Below are 19,850 nucleotides of genomic sequence, written 5' to 3'. Positions count from 1 at the left end.
GATTAATTCATGATAAAACAAGTCAAACAAGATTGTGCCCAGGTGGCACTAACCGCAGTTTCTTTCCCCTCACATCTCTGTTTTCAGAGCGCTAAGCTAAGCCTAGACCCGGCATTCCCGGCGGGACAGCGGCAATCCTGACCCACAGCGCTCTCCCTCCTTGGAGGGGGGAGGTCTAAAGCCAGCCTCTAATGCCATGCTCCATATGCGATTATCCCTGTTAAACCCTCCCTCTGTTTGGCTAATCAGTGCCCTGGGCTGAGCTCAGCTCCCCTGGATCCCAGACACTGTCAGACCCCCTAAAAAGCCTCTTAGAGTTCAGGGGACCCTACAGGCTCCATCCCATCCAACACTTTTAATGATTTTCCTCGTTTTTAACTGCTATCTTTCTTATTCTCTCTCGAAAAAGACAGACAGCTTCTCTTCTTCGCTCCCCCATGAGGGGCGTACCAGAGCTGGGTGTCTTATCAAAAGCCAGCCAGATGCTCGACTCCGGGGAGGAGTGAGAAATTAGGCCCCTGCTGTGGCTTCAAATGAAGGATTCTGATCTGAGCGAAGCCAATAACTACATTCTGAGGACATACAGAAAGAGATTTGAAGCGAAATCAAGTTTTTTGTTGTTTTTTTAGTTTTTTAAGGAACAAGCGATAAATGCAAACAAATGGCGTTCACGGTCGGTCCACTTCAAACCTGAGAGAGAGAAAGAATGAGTCCTATTGTCTCTTACGGCAATCAGTTTCATCTTCACCATCTCCACAGTCGTCTTGTCCATTACAGCGCAGATTTATAGGGATGCACTTCTGTCTCTGTGTGCACTTAAACTGGCCAGACAGGCAGATATACGAGTCTGAAAGCATATGCAAACAAGGACATCTTTGTACATCATACGGCATTATGCTTGGTCTTCATTTATCCATCCATCAATCTATAATTACCACAGTTGGCTTCATCTGAGTTGTCTCCGCAGTCATTCTCTCCATCACAGATGAAGGGAGGAAGGGCGCACAAACCCGTTCCGCACTGGAACCTTCCGGGTTGGCATTTAAACTCCGCTGTGAGCGAAAGAAACGACAAATGAATAAACAAACAAACAAAAGAAAGGTTGAAAGAAAGAAAGAAAGAAAGAAAGAAAGAAAGAAAGAAAGAAAGAAAGAAAGAAAGAAAGAAAGAAAGAAAGAAAGAAAGAAAGAAAGAAAGAAAAATAATGAACAAACAAATGTAATGAAAGAAAGAAAGAAATAAAGAAAGAAAGAAAGACAGAAGAATAAAACAAAGAATAAGTGAATGAATGGGTAGATACACAAAAGAAAGAAAGAAAGAAAAGGTAAGACAAAAAATTAACAACAAAAATTAACAAAGAATGAATGAACAAACAAATAAAAAATTGAAAGACAGAAAGACAAACAAACAAAAATAAGACTACATGAAATGAAGACAAAAAGGTTGAAAGATAACAAACAAAGAACACAGATTGAGTAAATGAACAAACAAACAAAAACATGACAGAACAAACAAGCGAATGAACAAGTAAATAAACAAATGACAGACAACCATACATATTCAAAGACAGACAGACAGAATGAACAAAAACAAAAAAGCAAAGAGTGAGCAAACAAACATAAAGACAGAACAATTGAAAGACAGCAAAACAGAGAATGAACGAATGAACAGACAAACAAACAGAACAAAGTAATAACAAAGAACAAGTGAATAAACGAGTAAATGGGAAACTGTTCAGCTAAATGAGCAAAACAAAGTTGAAAGACAGAGATAAAACAGGCAAAAAGCCAGACACATTGTACAGAAAGAATTTTTTCTCCTGGAACACATACAAATGTCTTTTGTTTGATGTCAGCCTTGACATCTCTATAGCATCTCAATATGCAATAAACTGCTAGTTGAGATACCAACTTCTTTACAACCTGATCCATTCACCTCTCAATCAAACAAGCCCTGCTAAATTACAAATGACCCACTCAATGGGATATGCAATACACTTGAATATAACCTTGATGACAGACAAATCTTTATTCAAAAAGAATCACTCCGGCAATGAAAATTACAGGAATAAGTTGTGACAAAAACATTTTCCTGTCCTCAACTCAATTTCTTTCTTTCAGCTGAGTTTAAAGAAATGGCGATTGATTGTGGAGTCACTTAAAGATTCAAATTTTCCTTTCTGTTAACAATCTCAACCTAGGGAGCTTTTCTCGCTGTCTACTACTCGCTGTCTACTACCAACAAAGAAGCAAATCAGAACCGATTCCAACAGAGTGTGATGTTAGCATGTAACACTGTAAAATAGTACATTTTCGATTAGAACAGTATTGAATGAAATACATGTTTGGCATGTCTTATGCCTAGCTTGCAAAATGTCTTTTGTCTGAAAATGCCTTGCGAGGTAGTGTACATTCAAGTAATATAAACCTCTCCAACTATCCCTTAAAAGGCTCTCTAGGTAGGCAGCTTACTAGATTGTGAGTTGTAACGACACTACAAGGCGCTATAATGACGTATATTTCACTGGTATTGCTCAGTTTGGCTGTTTGCCACCATGTTTGGTTACTTACGGCAATCTGCCGGCTCGTCGGATCCGTCTCCGCAGTCGTCCACTGTGTCGCATTTCCACCAGAAGGGAATACACTCATCCGTTCCACAGCGGAACTACACACACAGAGAAATAATCTTTTGAACAACTATTTATCGAGTAGCACACTGGATAAAATTGGTAGTTGAAAGTGGTGCCAAGAGTAGTTGAGCTACAGTGAAATTCAGGCTCCTGAAGTAATTAGTAAGTCGCACCTGGCTAGCGGTGCAGTTAGACAGACAGGTTTTGTTGTCGTTTGCCAGGTAGAAGTGTGTAGGGCAGGCACACTTGTATCCCCCACCAGGGGAAAGAAGGCATAGGTGACTGCACCCTCCATTAGTCACCTGACACTGATGCTTTGGCACTGAGGACAAACAACACACAATAAAAAAACAAGCCCAAAACAACATGAAAGTCCTGACTCTAGCCCTGAAGACTTATCCAAGCTGACAGAAGAGCTTCTCGCTGTAATACCGTCAGGCTGTCGGAGCGGATGGTAGACTTTAATGTCTCGAATGGTCTGCCAGGAGCTGAGGAGTTCTGTGTATTGGCCGCCGGACATCTTGTGAGAGCGACTGAGGGTTTTCGACTTCTGGTCGCTCCAGTAGATGAAGTCCTCAAACAATGCGAGACCGGTTACGCCACCTATGTCCTTGATGGGGACTGGAAAATGGAATTAAGAGAATCTTATCAAGGACAATTCGAGACAAGACGAGATTTGATTCGAGACAAGACGACGCTTACCTTTGTGTCTTTTTGTACCATCCATATTCGAAAATAAGATATGGTTCTCATCAGCCCAGTAGATCCTTTTGTTGATGTGGTCAATGGTCAAGGCTGAGGGAGCACGTATTTCTGTATCAATTATGACACGTGGCTTGTTGCCGTCCATCCCGATCCGTCCAATTTGGGACTGCTCGCAGCAGTCGATCCAGAACACATATCTAAGGCCCAATGGGAATAAATGTGGCTTTAAATGGTGCAATGCTTCTTAAAGGTATTGTGGGATTGAAGATCTTAAGCAATATTAAGCATCATTTACCCCGTCAGAGAGTCGAGAGCCAGAGCGGTTGGATTTCTCAATCCTGACCTCAGCAGTACGGTCGGGTAGAGTCCATTAGCTTTCGCCACCTCGAGGGTCTTTCTCTCGCCGTCACACCAGTACAAGTTCTTGCCTATCCAGTCGACAGCGAGAGCACTGGGGACCGACGTCCTGTGAACCACCTGAGAAAACACCAGTCAAGCACAGTTGGTCTCTTTTGGCTGATTATCCTCATGGATTTATCCACAGCTAGTGTCGCAGGGGACAAATGCTCCCTGGAAGAAAAGCTCAGAATGGCAAGTGTGAGATGCAGTTGTACACTGTATTTTGCTTGCTGAACTACAGTCTTATAAAAGTAAGTCCTTCTTGCCAGCTGTTGTCATGGTAGGAATTGAAAAGCTACTATTTAACACAATAAAGGAAAACAAACAGAAATTTGTGTTATAATCCTAATTCTGGCACTCACTTGCTAAGAATGGCAATTAGTGTTCAATAAAAGAACAATAAAGTTCATTAAAGATAAAATGTAGTCTTTGTTTTCTCGAACAAAACAAATAAAAGTCAACGATATAATAACCTCTAGATGTGTGGTTCTCAACTGGTCCACAAAAATGGTTAGCAGGAAATTAGCACGTTTTCACTGAAAAAAGTAAAACTACTACAACAGCATTCAACAGCTTGTAAATAAAGGGCTTTGTTTCTTTAAATAAAATGATAAATGCAAGGCTTTGATAACCTCTAGAGTTGTGCACTTAAATCGGGGTCCTGAAACCAATCCATTTGAGAACTGCTGCGCAAGACTCATACATTATTGCTAATTATCAGCAGGCTACATAACTGCTCATTAACGGCACTTCAAACTCCCAGAAAATGACAAGAAAAGTTCTAAAATTAAGAAGTTTAACACAAAAAAAATGCACTTCACATCATTTCACTTCTCATACTGATCACAGAAACTGCCTGTTTGGCATAAACAATACTCTTCCCAGCTGGCAGACAATCCAGTGCTTTTAATCATTTTCGCTCTTGGTTGCTGGTGCCCCCTGCCTAGCACTTTACGAGTAAGAGTAACATTCAGCAAGCTGATGAACATTAGAGATGAACATTAAAGACATTTTGCCTCAGACTGGGTTGTACCATCAGCGCTAATTAAAACTAGCCTAGCCGTGATGAATTTTGACATCACAGGTATTCTTGATGCTGTGCTCACCGGGAAAACTAGCATCTTCAGGTGAATGTTAGGAATACGCCACAGGGTGAAAGTGTATATCATTTTGAACTGGGAAAGCAAAAAATAGCAACAAGATTGATGAATTCAATTATGTGAAGTCAATTATTTGCACCTGCTCTCTATGATGTTTTAGCACCAGATTCTATGATGATTTAGAAGCAATTACTGCATTTTCTAAAACATAAGTCACGTTTATCACCTAAAACATTTTGGAACTTGTATTCCAAATACTTATGTAATGTGATTAATGGTAAGCATTTGTGCTGAGTGAGAGAGGTACATGAGCCCAAGTTCATTTGTATAGCGCATCACCCACACGCCGATAGTTTCAGTTTCAATTTAAATACATTTGTCTGGGCTTTATAAAAGTTTTTTTATAATGAATGTCACTATAATTTATGTTTGTTTTATACTTACATTTTTCATTCTGGTTCTGTTCTGAATACCGTTAAATTTGTTGTGGAGTGAGGTGGACGAAAATACATGTTTATACGGTTATAGTGTTTGTAAATATTTTGTTTCCTTTACCAGTATTTTACATTATTTAGGAATGTAATAAAAAAAAATGTGACTCGGTGCTTATAGTCACTTATTTTCCAAAAAAATGTGGTATGCAAATCAGGTAATGACACAAACATGCCCAAAAAAATCACTTTGCATGGCACAATTCTCATAATTTACATAACATTTAAGCTTAATTCAAATAAAAAAGCAGACATGATTGCCTTAAAATACTCACAGTGCTGATATCAAACTAATCTCATTAAAAATCATTGGCTGTGTCCGAAATTGCATTCTCTCTTTTGAGTAGGTACTTATTTTGAATAAGTTATTCATAACCGCTAAAAAGTATTTTGCTGTCATTATCATGTGACCTACCAGCATCAGTTGCATCGCTTTGCTTTCATTCATAAATCCTCTCCCGTGGCATCATGGGAAAGTAAAGTGTCCATCAAACGCACACTTATGCACAAGTAGTAGGTCACCAGGGTGCTTTTTGCCTACTCTTTTATGAGTACTGTGAATTCGGAAACATACTACTTTTGTCACATACTGTTTTTGGACTACTATATAGTAAGGAAGTAAGCGATTTTAGATTAAGCCATTAAAGCTTGCACACACACACGTTTTGGCCACCAAAATAAGTTGATGGTTTTGCATTTCCGTATTTCCCCCAGTGGTTGAAACTGGTATTGCTACTAGAGTATCTTCACGCGATACATTGCGCAGCTTGCTTCGAGTGCATATGATGTGATAGGCACATAGCGTAGAATGATCGTAAAGTTTCAACGTCTGTGAAACTGCGATAAAAACAAACAAAAACATTCCAAACTCGTTTGCATACATTCAAAGCATTTACCAAGAGCATTTTGTACCTAGCAATGCAAACTACCCCAGCAGTGTCAATCACTCTCTGAATCTTTTGTTGTATATATTTATCATATTCTTTTCATCAATGTCCTATGAAAAAAAAGCCCCATTATCTATTGTGAATTCATTTTGCCTTTAACTCTAACATTGAGAGTGGCTTTTATCACCTACCTTCATTGCCTCCACAGAAGGTCTCTCTCTCTCTCTCTCTCTCTCTCTCTCTCTCTCTCTCTCTCTCTCTCTCTCTCTCTCTCTCTCTCTCTCTCTCTCTCTCTCTCTCTCTCTCTCTCTCTCTCTCTCTCTCCTCTCTCTCTCTCCTCTGTACTATAGCAAACTATCATAAATCAGTTCAAGATCCAAAGTTCAATCAAGCTTAATGAGCCATTATGGCTCGATATTAAACATAACGAGCTCTGGCGGCCCAGCAGGGCAAGGCTGGCACACTATGCCCGTTTTCTGCCCTGAGTAATATACACAAGGGCATTGATGGAGTGAAGCGAGTAGACATACACCCTCACACATACACACACATTGTCTGTCATTTCAAACCTGGCTCATTCCATACCAGAAATACCAGTTATTCTTAAAAAAAAAAAAAAAAAAAAAAAATCGAATAAGCTTTTATTTATTTGTTGGAGTGATGCGAATGTGTCTGCTTTTTCCCTATTGGAATCCATCAATTACACAATATAAATTGCTCCCGTAAAGAGGTGACGTGAATCAAATTTACCCAGGGGCAGAGGGTATTTGCATATGTCAATCTGGGCAATTCTGGGTGATTTCAAGAGTAAATTTAGCATAAACACACACACATTCTCATGGATGTACCTTGAGGTCACTTCCATTCAGGCGCATTCTGTTTATTCGGCGTCCGCTGGGTCTGCTAGTGTCAATCCAATAGATCAACTCTTTCCTGTAGTCAAAGTCTAGAGAGATGACATTACTGAGTCCCTGCAGAGAGAGAAAGACAGAGAGAGAGAGACAGTCAAAGTGTGAGATTGACAGATGGAATTTTAAAGAGAGACTCAGTAAGGGGGTTTATTTTTTTATTTTTTTTTATAGTGGATACATTCTCACTTTGCACTTCACCTGAAGAATAATATTGAAATAGTGAGATCCAGGCCATCCGTCTTTAATAAAAACTTTTAAATATAAATATTAGATGAAAAACTAAAACTTGACAACTACAGTAACTGAAGGAAAATAAGTCGAAGTACTAAATATAGACTAAAGAACTATAGACTATAGAAGAATAAATATAAATATTTTAAAAACGAAAACAAACTAACAAAATGACAAAAAGCACATACAATTACTAAAACTTCAACTGAAATTAAAATATCAAAATAAATGCTAATTCAAAACGTTTCCAGTTTTTCTGTTCACTTTCTACCGTTTTTTTACAAAAAAAACTTTAAATTATTAAATGAATTTAAATGTTTCAAATGCAATAGCACTCAAAAAATGTAGTTATAATATAATAATGTCATTTATTATTAATTTAAGTTAATAAAATTGAAGAGAAAGCAAGTATAAAGAGGACAAAAAGCAATGGAGAAGTTTACAATCAGAAAACATTGCCAAGCCAGACTCGACTTTCCTTCGCTAACAAGAACACTATTTGCTAGGCCACGTCTCTAAATCATTTTATGTTTTCAAATCCATTCAAACTATTTCATTTAAGCGAACAAAAGACCTTTATAAAAGTTAATTAAAAAAACAAAACAAAAAAACAACAACATCAAACAGCAAGTCCAAGACTCATCATAGCATCATCTAGCCACTTTCTAGATACCTGTCTTATTGGCTTTTTATTTTCACTACATTCGTTAAAAATAAGAGTGAGACTTCCTCCGTCTGACAGAAACTTCCCATCATGCACTGCTAAGACCGGAGCCAATCACTTTCTCAGTAGGGGTCTCTCACATTCTCTCGTTGTCTCAAAACCACCCGCCGCGTTTAGATCTAATTTGCTGGACTAGACCTTTTAAATCAAACTGATGGAGTCTCTGACTGATGAATCAACCCAAGCGTGCATTTTTAACTGCTCCTTCGATGGCAAGCCGCTCAATCTCCTCACACACGGGCCGTGAGAGGGTTTCTTATCCGACGGTCCCTTCAGAGCCAAATCCGTCATGGTTCCTTTTTGCACAGACAAGGGGCTTCATACAGATTTAAAGACTATAACGGATTGTGTTCATTACGGTGATGATATATTTACCAGTTAGGAATGATTAAAGGAGCCATAACTTACAATGTTTCATGATCATTTAAGAAGGAATAGTTATGATTCCAGTCACAATATGACCTTTTCCGCGTGCAAATATTCCCAGGCGTCTATATCCACGCCAATCAAGTGTCTAAAACGCTGTTTCAGACTCAAGTTGAGCTTGTGAATTTCTATAAAGCATCACAGGTGGCTCTTGATACTGTGCTTCCCTCAGAGCTTTTGGATGGTATGTCTACATTAATCTCCATATGCTCTGAGCATGTGTATTTTTATGAAATTACATGAGAATATGGAGTTATGGGAACACGCTAATGAGTTTAATCTAAACCGGATGGCATCTGTGAGCACAAAAATGACAATAAGAAGTGATTTTTAACAATTGTATAAGAAGAAAATTGTTTTAGAGAGCTTTACTTGTCATACCTGTTTAAGAAGAGTGTAGTTTGATCCATCCAGACTGATTTTTCTGATTTCATGGTGGTCAGCAAGAATAAGAAAAGGCTCCTCCGCTGGAAAAGAGAGACATGTTTTTTAAATATATTTTATTTATATGATATTGTTATTTTATGTTATGCAAGATAATAAAGATATATAATAAAACATTAAACAAGAAATAAAACATTTCCCCCAAAATATTTCTTCTTCTTCTTCTTCTGCTTAAAAAAAAGTATATATATATATATATATACTGTATATATTTTTTTGAAGAAGAAATATTTTGTGTGTATATATACACACAAAATATTTCTTACATACGTGTATAAATAAAATGCAATTAATACTTGTTACCCACAAAACATTGTCTTACTTTAATCCTCTGTGACTATAAGTGAAAAAAAGAACTTTGGAATTCGTAATATTCTGTTGTATGGATATACTTGGATTTCAAATACTTTAAAAAGCCTTTTAATAAGTGTTTGTGTTGCTCAATGGATTATTCTGGCTGCAAGACACGACTGCAACTTCAGTTTGATGACTTGAAATCGATTTCCTGTGAGCTGCCAACACTTGAACATCCACTTCCTGTCAAGACTGGGACTTAGACATGTCAGTCATTCGCTAACAGAGCTTTATTACTTGAGTATGCGTGTGTGTGAGTGCTTATAGGCGCATTTCTGTGAAGGAGAGACACTGACATAAAAGTACTGCGATGGAAGGTAATACCATGGTACTTGAAATAAACTATGATCCTAGTACTTCAAAAAATACTGTGGACCATTCTATGAAAGAACATTCTTCTGTGTATAAATAAACATATCACATATACACTACCGTTCAAAAGTTTGGGGTCGGTGCGATTTTAAATACTTTTAAAAGAATTCTCTTCTGCTAACCATGGCTGCGCTTATTTGATTAAAAATACAACAAAAATCGGTTATAGTATTAAATATTATTCCAGTGTAAATCAGCTGTTTTCTGTGTGAATATATAGTAAAGTGTAATGTATTCCTGTGATCAAAGCTGAATTTTCAGCATCACCAGTGTCAGTGTCTTCAGTGTCAAATGATCCTTCACAAATCAGTATAATATGAGGATTTGATGCTCAAGAAACATTTATTATTATTATCAATGTTGAAACAGTTGTTGGTCTGTCAGTTGTACAGTTTTTTTTGTTTTGTTTTTGATTCTTTGATGAATAGGAAGTTCAAAAGACTTTTGTAACATTATAAATGTCTTTACTGTCACTTTCGATCAAATTAATTATTCCTTGATAAATAAAAGTATTGATTTCTTTCCTCCAAAAAATAAAAATAAAATTCTCACTGACCCCAAACTTTTGAACGGTAGTGTATATATATATATATATATATATATATATATATAAAATACATTTTCAGACTTAATGCCTTCAAAATAGGTTTTTAAAAAAAGTTTTAGGATTATAATTTGACATTACAAACCTTGTGTTCAAGGTCATGAAACTAAAACCTGCTTATTAGAAAGAGAACTTTACTGATATATATCGACATATATGTTTTTCAAAAATATCAATTGTTAAAAATAAAATAAATATGGTAACAGGGTTGACATGTCAAGATATTTTAAAATATAACACAATAAAATGTAATTTTCTTTAGACAATTTTTTTTTAAAAACATTAACAATGATTGCATATATTCTAAAAGTATATTTTTTAAATGACATATTACATTACATTTTAATTATATTACTAAAAATAAATATCAATTGTTCACTATACAATATCATGGTAGAAGGGTTGATAACATTTTAAGATACTTTTAAAAAAATAAAGCAAAAAACAATGTTTATTTATTATTTTAAAAGTGTTTTGTCTAAAGAAAATTATTGTAAATGTTAAAAAATTATATTTATATTTAAGTTGTATTACTAGAAATAAATATAAATTGTTCACTATACAATATCATGATAGCAGGGTTGATAATATTTTAAGATACTTCAAAAAATAAAGCAAAATATATATATATATATATATATTAAAAATGTTTTGTCTAAAGAAAATTATTTTAAATATTATAGAATTATATTTAAGTTATATTACTAGAAAAAAATACCAATTGCTCACTATACATTATCATGGTAGAGGGGTTGATGTTTTAAGAAACTTTAAAAAGATCAAAGCAATAAAACTTAATTTTCTTTATATAAAACATTTTTAAAACATTGAAAATTATTTAAATATGATATAATCATATTTAAATATTAATTATATTATACTACTTCAAAATAAATATAAATTGTTCACTATATAACATCATGGTAACAGGGTTGATATTTTAAGACACTTTAAAAAGATAAAGCAACAAAACGCAGGAGACTTTAGCTTGTCTTTGAGTACAATTTGTGAAAGCATTATTATAAAGTATAATTATTATTATTTTTATCATTTATCATTAACCATTAATGTATAATGGGGAAAAAAGTAATGGTAACAGAGTTGCCGCATAACTTTTCAGTTTTTTTAATAATACATTGTCAATTGAAATCTAAACATCTAAAACAAACAAAGAGAGAGAATAAAAACAAAATACAAGCACAATATTTTATTTACAAAGGGAAACAAATTCTGTGGACAAGCAAAAAACAACAAAAAAAAACATCAACATCGAACCATATTGACCCATATGAATGAATGAATGAATGAATGAATGAGCCATTTATATGGAGCTTTCATATGTACTACTGTACACCCAAAGCACTTTACAGTCATTTCAGGGGATCTCTCCTCAGCCACCACCAGTGTGCAGCATCCACTTGGATGACGCGACCACAGCCACAGTACAATGGCGCCAGTGCGCTCACCACACACCAGCTACAGGTGGAGAGACGAGACACAGTGATAGAGCCAATTCAGTGGATGGGGATTATTAGGAGGCCAATGAGTGGAATATGGCCAGGACACCGGGGTTACACCCCTACTCTTTTACGAGAAGTGCCATGGGATTTTTAATGACCACAGAGAGTCAGGACCTCGGTTCTACGTCTCATCCGAAGGACGGTGCTTGTTACAGTATATGATATTAGGATGTCCAAAAAACATGGTATTACCATAGTACCATGTCAAAAATGCAATCTTTTTACAATCTTTGGCAGTTTTTGTAAGTGGCTTCTTTGCATGTCAGTGGTGTTTGTGAGCAAGCACTAAATGAGTGTCTTTTATGCAGTAAATAACTCGAGGCAGATGCCATATGTCACACCTGGATCTGCTCTTAGCCAATCAGAGCTCATCTCCAGCTGAAGAACTAATTGTCTTCAACCTCCTGTTGCTTTCCTCTAAATATAAGTCGCAACAAGGCTCAGTATGTGTGTTCTCGGTGTGTGGGGTGTTTCTGTGCAAATATGACAGTAAAATCTTTGTGAGGGTCCACGGGAGCTAATTCACACCTGTGCTGCTGAATGGAGCAGACGTACCTGAGAGAGACCTGCAGCTGTGCGGGTTACTGGCGGGACGCTGGTACCCATCGGCACACAGGCAGTGAAAAGATCCGTAGGTGTTGATGCACTGGTGACTGCAGGGAAACTTCTCGGAACATTCATCCACGTCGATGCAAGTCCTGCCATCGTTTTTCAGACGAAACCCAGGCCAGCACGCACACTAGAAAAAAAAAAAACATACTTGTGGATGATTCTTACAAAAAGATCTGTCAAGAATGTGTGGTGTTTTCACCACAAAATAATCTTTATATATATATATATATATGTAATCTATTTATAGTATTAATTTTGTATACATTAATTCTAAATTATTATATAACAATAATAATAATATATTTATAACATATTCATAATAATAATATTATTATAAATAATTAAGTAAAATGAAATAAATAAGTGCAAAGCAAATATTTGTTTGCAAGTCTCACAAACAAATATTGTTCATCTGGTTTATATTTAATAAATAAATAAATAATAACATAAATCGAATTACATCAAATTTCTTATAAAATAAATGCTAATTATTATTAGAAATAACTAAAGAATGAACAGTTTTATATTAAATAAAGCAAATAATATTATAATTAATATTTAATTATTATTATAGTCAAGTCTAAATATGATTATAATTAATATTTAATTATTAATATAGTCAAATAGTTATTATTATTATTATTATATTATTATGCAATGCAAAATTGTCATTAAGAGCCAAATGCATTATATTTATATATCAGGCGCACACACACACACATACATATATAACTGTATTTAAATTATTTTATTTAACTTTATTTTCTTAATCAATTTTTTCTAATTGACTTTAGAGTAAAATGACCATGGCAAATTTTCTTGAGATTCACAGAAATTTATGGACAGGAAGTGAGCAGTGAAACAAAACGATGTTTGTAACATTTCTAGATCATTAGTTTAGTCCTTCATTACAGCTATGCTTTTTATATTAATTTTGCTGTAACAGAAGTTAAAATAAGCAAGAAAAACTAAATTATTGTTTGTTTGGAGCCGCAGTGCCCTTGACTGCCTGTTTCTAAAGTCAGCGAGGCTGTCAAAGGACTATGCCTGTATTCTGAGACGTCTGCCAAACGAGGCTGTTCGATCTGCCACTCGCTGTGTGTGTGTGTGTGTGTGTGTGTGTGTGTGTGTCACACTCCCACAAAAAAACCCACTGTGCCTTACATGTCATTCTCCTGCTGTTCACTAAATCAACTGATTTTCTCAAGCTCTAAATATTTAGCATACACGATTTAGCACCTGTTTATACATTCAACGGATAAAAGTTGTGAAATCACTGGAAATAGGATCATAACATTTTCCACGGATGTGGCGCCAAGTACTATTAAACATCTGCGGAATGTAAAAAACGTATATTATTGCTTTGAACGATTTGTTTGTGCAGACTTTTTCAATATTGTCGTAGCCGCTAAAGCCTGCTAATGAGGTTTACCGAAGATTTGCTGGAAAAACAAAAACATTCCTTCGCATTCGTAGGTCGACGTTTCATCTCTCATTTTTTTTAGTGCGGAACGGACCTCAAGTTGAACCAGACACTTAATTCGTGGGAAGAAAAACCTCGTAGAGCATGAAAAATGTGCTCTCTCACACACCTTGTATCCCACGGGTAGGTCTTGACAGTCCTGGGTACAGCCGCTGACTTTACGGTTTAAACACTCATTAACGTGGCAGTTCCTCTCGTCCGATCGGTCCCCGCAGTCGTCATGCTGATTACACACGCTCCCCAGTGGAACACAGCGGCCGTTTGCGCACATGAAAACCGAACCGTTGCACAAACTTTCTAAAACAGGGAGCAGCGAGAGAAAAAAAAGGAGACAGAAATGGACAAAACCATCAGATGACAAAGAACTGAAGTGGTGTTCTGGGTGGACTGTAGCACGTTTCTACACTGTAAAAAAAGGTTGCTGTCTTAAATTTTTAAGTAGAATCAACTTGGATTTGTAAGTCATGCCAACTACTTAAAAAATTAGTCGTATCTTTTACTAACTTATATTGATGAGTAAAGCAATGCAAAAACATACTTTGTCATAACTTATTGATCACATAATGTTTTTACATATAATGTTTTACCTAGAGTTACTATGCGGGTGCTAGGTGGTTGAGGTTGGTTGCTAGATGATTGCCTGCTGGTCCAAATGAGTGTTTTAAAGTTGTACTGTAAACATGTTGTAAACATCTGAATTGAATTTCCCCTCAGAAATATAAACATAAAATGTTTCTTAATGAGCTTGGCTGGGAACAGTAATGGCATCTGTTAACATGAATGGCATATGTTTGCCCTGAAACCAAAAACTGAAGAACAGGGGCGCAGCAGTTTCATCAGCACCTCTCTGCCCACCTCAGGTGGTACTGGCAGGGGTACAAGACGCAAACGGGGAGGACCAGGTGTTCTGACAAATCCCATATGGGACGGAACCCTGGATCCTGTCAGTCAAACGGGGTGCGTGACATATGAGAGGGACTCGCCTGCAGCGGAACACTTTGGGTTGAGTGGCAGCTCGTCTGATTGGTCCAGACAGTCGGGGAAGCCGTCACATTCCCATTGAGCTCTCAATAAACACCGCCCGTCTGCGCAGCGGAACTCCTCCTCTTTGCACAAACGGTACTCTAGAGAGAAAGAGTATGACAGGAAGGGAACACTGTAAAAAAAAGTTGCTGCCTTAAATTATTACAATCAACTTGGATTTGTAAGTCATTTCAACTTAAATTACATTAAACTGACTTAAAAAATTTGTTCGATCTTGTATAACTTATATATATTTTTTTTAATATTGCTTAACTTATTTTGATGAATTAAAGCAATGTAAAAACACGTCATAACTTATTGATTATATTTTTTTACAGTGAATGTAAAACAACGAGGCAAAAAGTTACAGCAGTTACTGTTTCAAACATGTATGTGTGATATATCGGTCACCATATTACTGAGATAACCCTTATTACTGAGATTAAGTTAATACTGTGTAGAATTATAAAAGAAAGAAATAGTGTCACTGTATGATATAAAGTTATGAAGTCACAATGCAAGTCACACTTATGGGACATACTCACATAGAGTCACAATGGGAGACACAGTCGACATTGCGAGATATAAAGTCATATTGTGAAAATAGTCAGAATTGTGAGAAAGTCACATGAAGAGAAAAGTGTCACATTTTGTGATAGCAAGTCACAATGGGAGAAAAAAGTCGCAAACTGCAAGAAATTAAGTCAAATTGCGAGATCTAGTCATATTATGAAAAAGTCATGATTGCAAGATACAAAAACCTATTGCGAAAAAAATCCAAAATTGTCACACTGTGATATAAAGTCACAATTATGAGGAGAAAGTCTCAAATGCCACACTGCACAAAGGTACAATAAAGCCGATTTTTAAGACCACATAAATGTTGCATTTTAGCATTATTTAAATGATAACTATGTACAGTTTTTTTCAATCAAATTCTCATCACTAAATGAGATAAAACTATTGTATTAATACATCATGACAGAATTAGTTAAACTCACTTTGATTTACGCTGATTTAAAAGGAAAAAATACTATAAATAAAATAAATGAACAGATATATTTCAGTTAATTATTGTGAGTTAGCATGTTTATTCTTAGATCTGAGGTATGGCACACTAAGTGCATGCATTCCAGCCATCGAAACGTCCAATTAATGTTGTGCCAGGCCAGCATAATTACACCACATTAAACAGGGCGCAAAGGGATGGTCATTTTCAGCAGAAACTAATGAATCGAGAAACACGAGCCGCTTACCGCATTCAAGAGACTCGTCAGAACCGTCTCCGCAGTCGTCGTCATGGTCACACACAAAACGCCGCGGGACGCAGTTCTGGTTCCGACACTGGAATGTGCTTTCAGTGCACGTGTTGTTTGGAGCTTATTAAAGAGAGGAACAGGAACAAACAGGAAGTTAGTTATGTGTTAGGATAAAAGGAGGAGGGTGTAATAGACACCTGAGACTTGTCTAAAATCCCCAATTATTTTGGTTGTGAGTCGGAAAACTCAGGGACAGCAGATCGGCAAAATCTGACACCTTAAAATCCAACAGTGGTGTTAATTAGTGTGCATAGAACAGAACAGAACAGGATAGGATAGGATAGGATAGAATAGAATAGAATAGAATAGAATAGAATAGAATAGAATAGAATAGAATAGATGCCCAGATAACTTTTCTTCTACATTTAAGAAAAAAAAGTAAAATAACGAAAATAACGTATCACGTAAATAGATGATAGATAATAAATAAATTCCTGGATCGCTTTTTTTACATTTAAGATGTGTAGTAAAACAAATAAAACAATGTATGACCTAAAATAAAAATAAATAAATAAATAAAATAAAAACCTCTATTACTATTTTCTTTTTACATTTAAGGTAAAATAATGAAAACAACATATGATATAAAATTAAATGGATTTTATATATATATATATATATAGACACTGTCAAGGAATTTAGACATTTTAAAGTATTCATGCATAAATATAAGAAACATAAATTCATAAAATCTAATGTTTCCCAACTTTAAATTACATTTGGATAAAAGCGTCAGCTCAATGAATAAATGTAAATTACAAAATTATAAACGCAACACTTTTGATTTTGCCCCCATTTTTCATGAGCTGAACTCAAAGATCTAAGACTTTTTCTATGTACACAAAAAGCCTATTTCTCTCAAATATTGTTCACAAATCTGTCTAAATCTGTGTTAGTGAGCACTTCTCCTTTGCCGAGATAATCCATCCACCTCACAGGTGTGGCTGGCATATCAAGATGCTGATTAGACAGCATGATTATTGCACAGGTGTGCCTTAGGCTGGCCCCAATAAAACACCACTCTAAAACGTGCAGTCTTATTGTATTGGGGGGGTCCGGGGGACACCCCCGAAAAATAAAATAAAAGGTTGTTGATTGTGGCCTCTGGAATGTTGGTCCACTCCTCTTCAATGGCTGTGCGAAGTTGCTGGATATTGGCAGGATCTGGAACACGTTGTTGTATACGCCGATAATTTTGTTCAGTGTATTTACTAGCTTCATTAGTAATACCAAAAGGAGCCATTTTGTTCCTACAATGCGGTTTGGGGTGAACACAGGAAATGTACAAGGAAGTTACTGGTTTTGTGGGAGGAAATATCATGGTTGAAATTACCACAGCCAGCTACCGCTAGTTCATCGCTGCCATCAGGACAATCTCTCTCCCCATCGCATAACCAGTTCCTAGATACACAAGCGTACGATCCTGGGCAACTGAACAAGCCAGGGGCGCATGTTGCAGAGCCTGTCGAGAGAGAGAGAATCAGTAAGAGAGAATGAGAATCTCAATCTCAAGCCAACATGCTGCACTGTGTCATTCATGAATATTCATGTATATAAAACAAAAACTTCCTCCAAGTAAATAAAAAAGGTTTAAGCATTGTCTTAAACTTGTTTAACAATGTGCTTGTGTTTGACCTTTGTGGAACCTGAGTTTTTTTTTTTTTTCAGAGCCCATTTGTTAGGAGCACAGCTTGGCCATAAATTCGTAACTATGATGAAACCATAGGCCAATTTTTCTTTCTGCCTCTTTCATGTTGATTTATATCCTTCCTCTCAGAGGAAGTCTTTCATTGTGTGGCCTTAATGCAAATTCGTGCTTCAGAGTTTTACCGCAAATTTCCTCGCTTTCGTCCAATCCGTCACCACAGTCGTCCTCCCCGTCACAGAGCCATTGCTTGGCGATGCACTTGTTTTTCGAGCAGGCGAACTGATTCCAAAGGCACGATGAATCTAGAGGGAAAAGTGTAAACTTTGAAAAAAAAAAAAAAAAGGGAGGCCGAACCCTCTAGTGCTATTCGGGCATTTTTGAAAGTTAAGTTTATTTTTTTTTAGAATTATTTACTTCATCGGAATGGTACGAAACTTGGTAAAGGTTTTGGCACTTGCTATGTGAACACACACACACACACACACATAGTACTATAGTACATAGCAGTATTTATGTGCATTTTTCATAACAATAAACATAAAATTCTGTAACTTTTTAAAACTTTTTTTCACTTCAGCAATAATTGGCCAAGTGTCGTCTTTGAAAAGAGATCAAACTTAAGCATGTGCTCCAAAGCATTCAAGATTTATGAGTTTAAGTTGGAAATTAAATTTTCAGGTCTATGCTCAAAAAGTGAATAAATGGATTATAAATACAGCGTAAATATAATTTAGTAGCATAAAATCCCCTAAAAATACAAAATATTAAATAAAAATCATTATCGAACTAAAATAGTACATTAATTTCACTGAAAGTAAAAAAAAAAAATCATCAATTTTGACCACCACACGAAGAGCACTAGAGGGTTAAAGAAACAGTACAAACGAAAATTACAATCCTGTCATCGTTTATTTAGTTTTGAACCTCTTCTTCCATAGAACACAAAATATGATATCTTGGAAATGTTCGCACTGCTCTTTTCCAAATAGAAAGGATCTGTAAGCTGTAAATCGTGTTCAAATTTTTCTAAATATTTTATGTTGTGGTCCAGGGTAGACAGGAAGAGACATTCCATAGTTATACGTTTGCCTGTGAACGCCAAATTGTAGGTGGCCTCTAAAAGCTCGCTTTGCCCTTGATGAGATTAGAGATTCAACTTTGGAAGACGATCCTGCTAGCAAGCACTTTTAAAGTAATTGTCCGCTTGCATACGCACGCAAGCCACGAAAGGTGCGAGCCAATATGCCCCTCTCAGCAGTCTGAAAGTTTGTTTGCTTTTGCGTTTGCCATCGATTTTGTGATATCTGGGCAAAGCCACCAGGGGCTGAAAAAGAGACCAAGGTCAGAAAGAGAAAGGTGTGACACCAAAAGGCTGAAGACAATAAAACTGGAGAGGATGAATAGGTAAATGTGGGTGATTCTTCAAAAGCAGCTGTAGGGGAAGTCTCGAAACAACAAATAACCAAAATAAAAGGTGAAAAAGCGCTGGCGCATTTGTCAAGATCAAGGACACGGAAATAAATCTGTATTACTTCTGATTTTGGGTCAATGACTGTGAGGGCGCTGCGCGGTCCAGAGTTGCTCTGGCTACACGGGAGCTTCACTCGCAGATCAGAGTTCTTGTTCAGAACACAACGCTTTGAAGCAGAACAAAATGGATTCCTGCCATGGGGTCGGAACAGAAGCAAAGCAATGATTGGTCGCAGCAGGAAAGCAGAACTTCCTAGAACTTCCTACCTTAAAGTTCTGCTCACTGTGGAGGTACATAATCACGTTTGAGATGAAGAGAAACATGAATGTCTATACGATTAATATTTTATACAATATATTACAGCAAGGTCTGGATGGAATAATCCTTCACCTAAAGTTATACAAGTTTGTCTCCCAAAGAACAAAGTGTGTTGGCTTACGTAGACATGAACTTCAAAAATGACAAAAAAAGTGAGTAAAATTATTTTTTACTAAGAT

At 36.3% G+C, this 19,850-nt stretch overlaps 1 protein-coding gene across 4 annotated transcripts in view; it reads right to left on the bottom strand.

The window, feature by feature from the left end:
• Positions 1-19,850, bottom strand: part of lrp1ba (low density lipoprotein receptor-related protein 1Ba) — a 320,154-nt gene that overhangs the window by 55,057 nt on the left and 245,247 nt on the right. For all 4 annotated transcript variants that reach the window (XM_056256617.1, XM_056256618.1, XM_056256619.1 and 1 more), the window contains 15 exons: positions 18,065-18,184; positions 17,568-17,696; positions 16,172-16,294; positions 14,876-15,016; positions 14,002-14,189; positions 12,353-12,536; positions 8,885-8,970; positions 7,060-7,182; positions 3,630-3,811; positions 3,332-3,531; positions 3,062-3,250; positions 2,803-2,951; positions 2,571-2,664; positions 936-1,052; positions 728-847 (listed from right to left, as the gene is read on the bottom strand). In XM_056256617.1, coding sequence (XP_056112592.1) covers positions 728-847; positions 936-1,052; positions 2,571-2,664; positions 2,803-2,951; positions 3,062-3,250; positions 3,332-3,531; positions 3,630-3,811; positions 7,060-7,182; positions 8,885-8,970; positions 12,353-12,536; positions 14,002-14,189; positions 14,876-15,016; positions 16,172-16,294; positions 17,568-17,696; positions 18,065-18,184 — 2,145 coding nt within the window. The remainder of the gene's footprint in view (positions 1-727; positions 848-935; positions 1,053-2,570; positions 2,665-2,802; positions 2,952-3,061; positions 3,251-3,331; positions 3,532-3,629; positions 3,812-7,059; positions 7,183-8,884; positions 8,971-12,352; positions 12,537-14,001; positions 14,190-14,875; positions 15,017-16,171; positions 16,295-17,567; positions 17,697-18,064; positions 18,185-19,850) is intronic.

This window comes from Rhinichthys klamathensis, unplaced genomic scaffold, assembly GCF_029890125.1.
Source record: "Rhinichthys klamathensis goyatoka isolate OS25496 unplaced genomic scaffold, OSU_Roscu_1.1 h1tg000127l_1, whole genome shotgun sequence".
Taxonomy (NCBI): Eukaryota; Metazoa; Chordata; class Actinopteri; order Cypriniformes; family Leuciscidae; genus Rhinichthys; species Rhinichthys klamathensis.
This window is presented reverse-complemented; position numbering and strand designations above follow the sequence as displayed.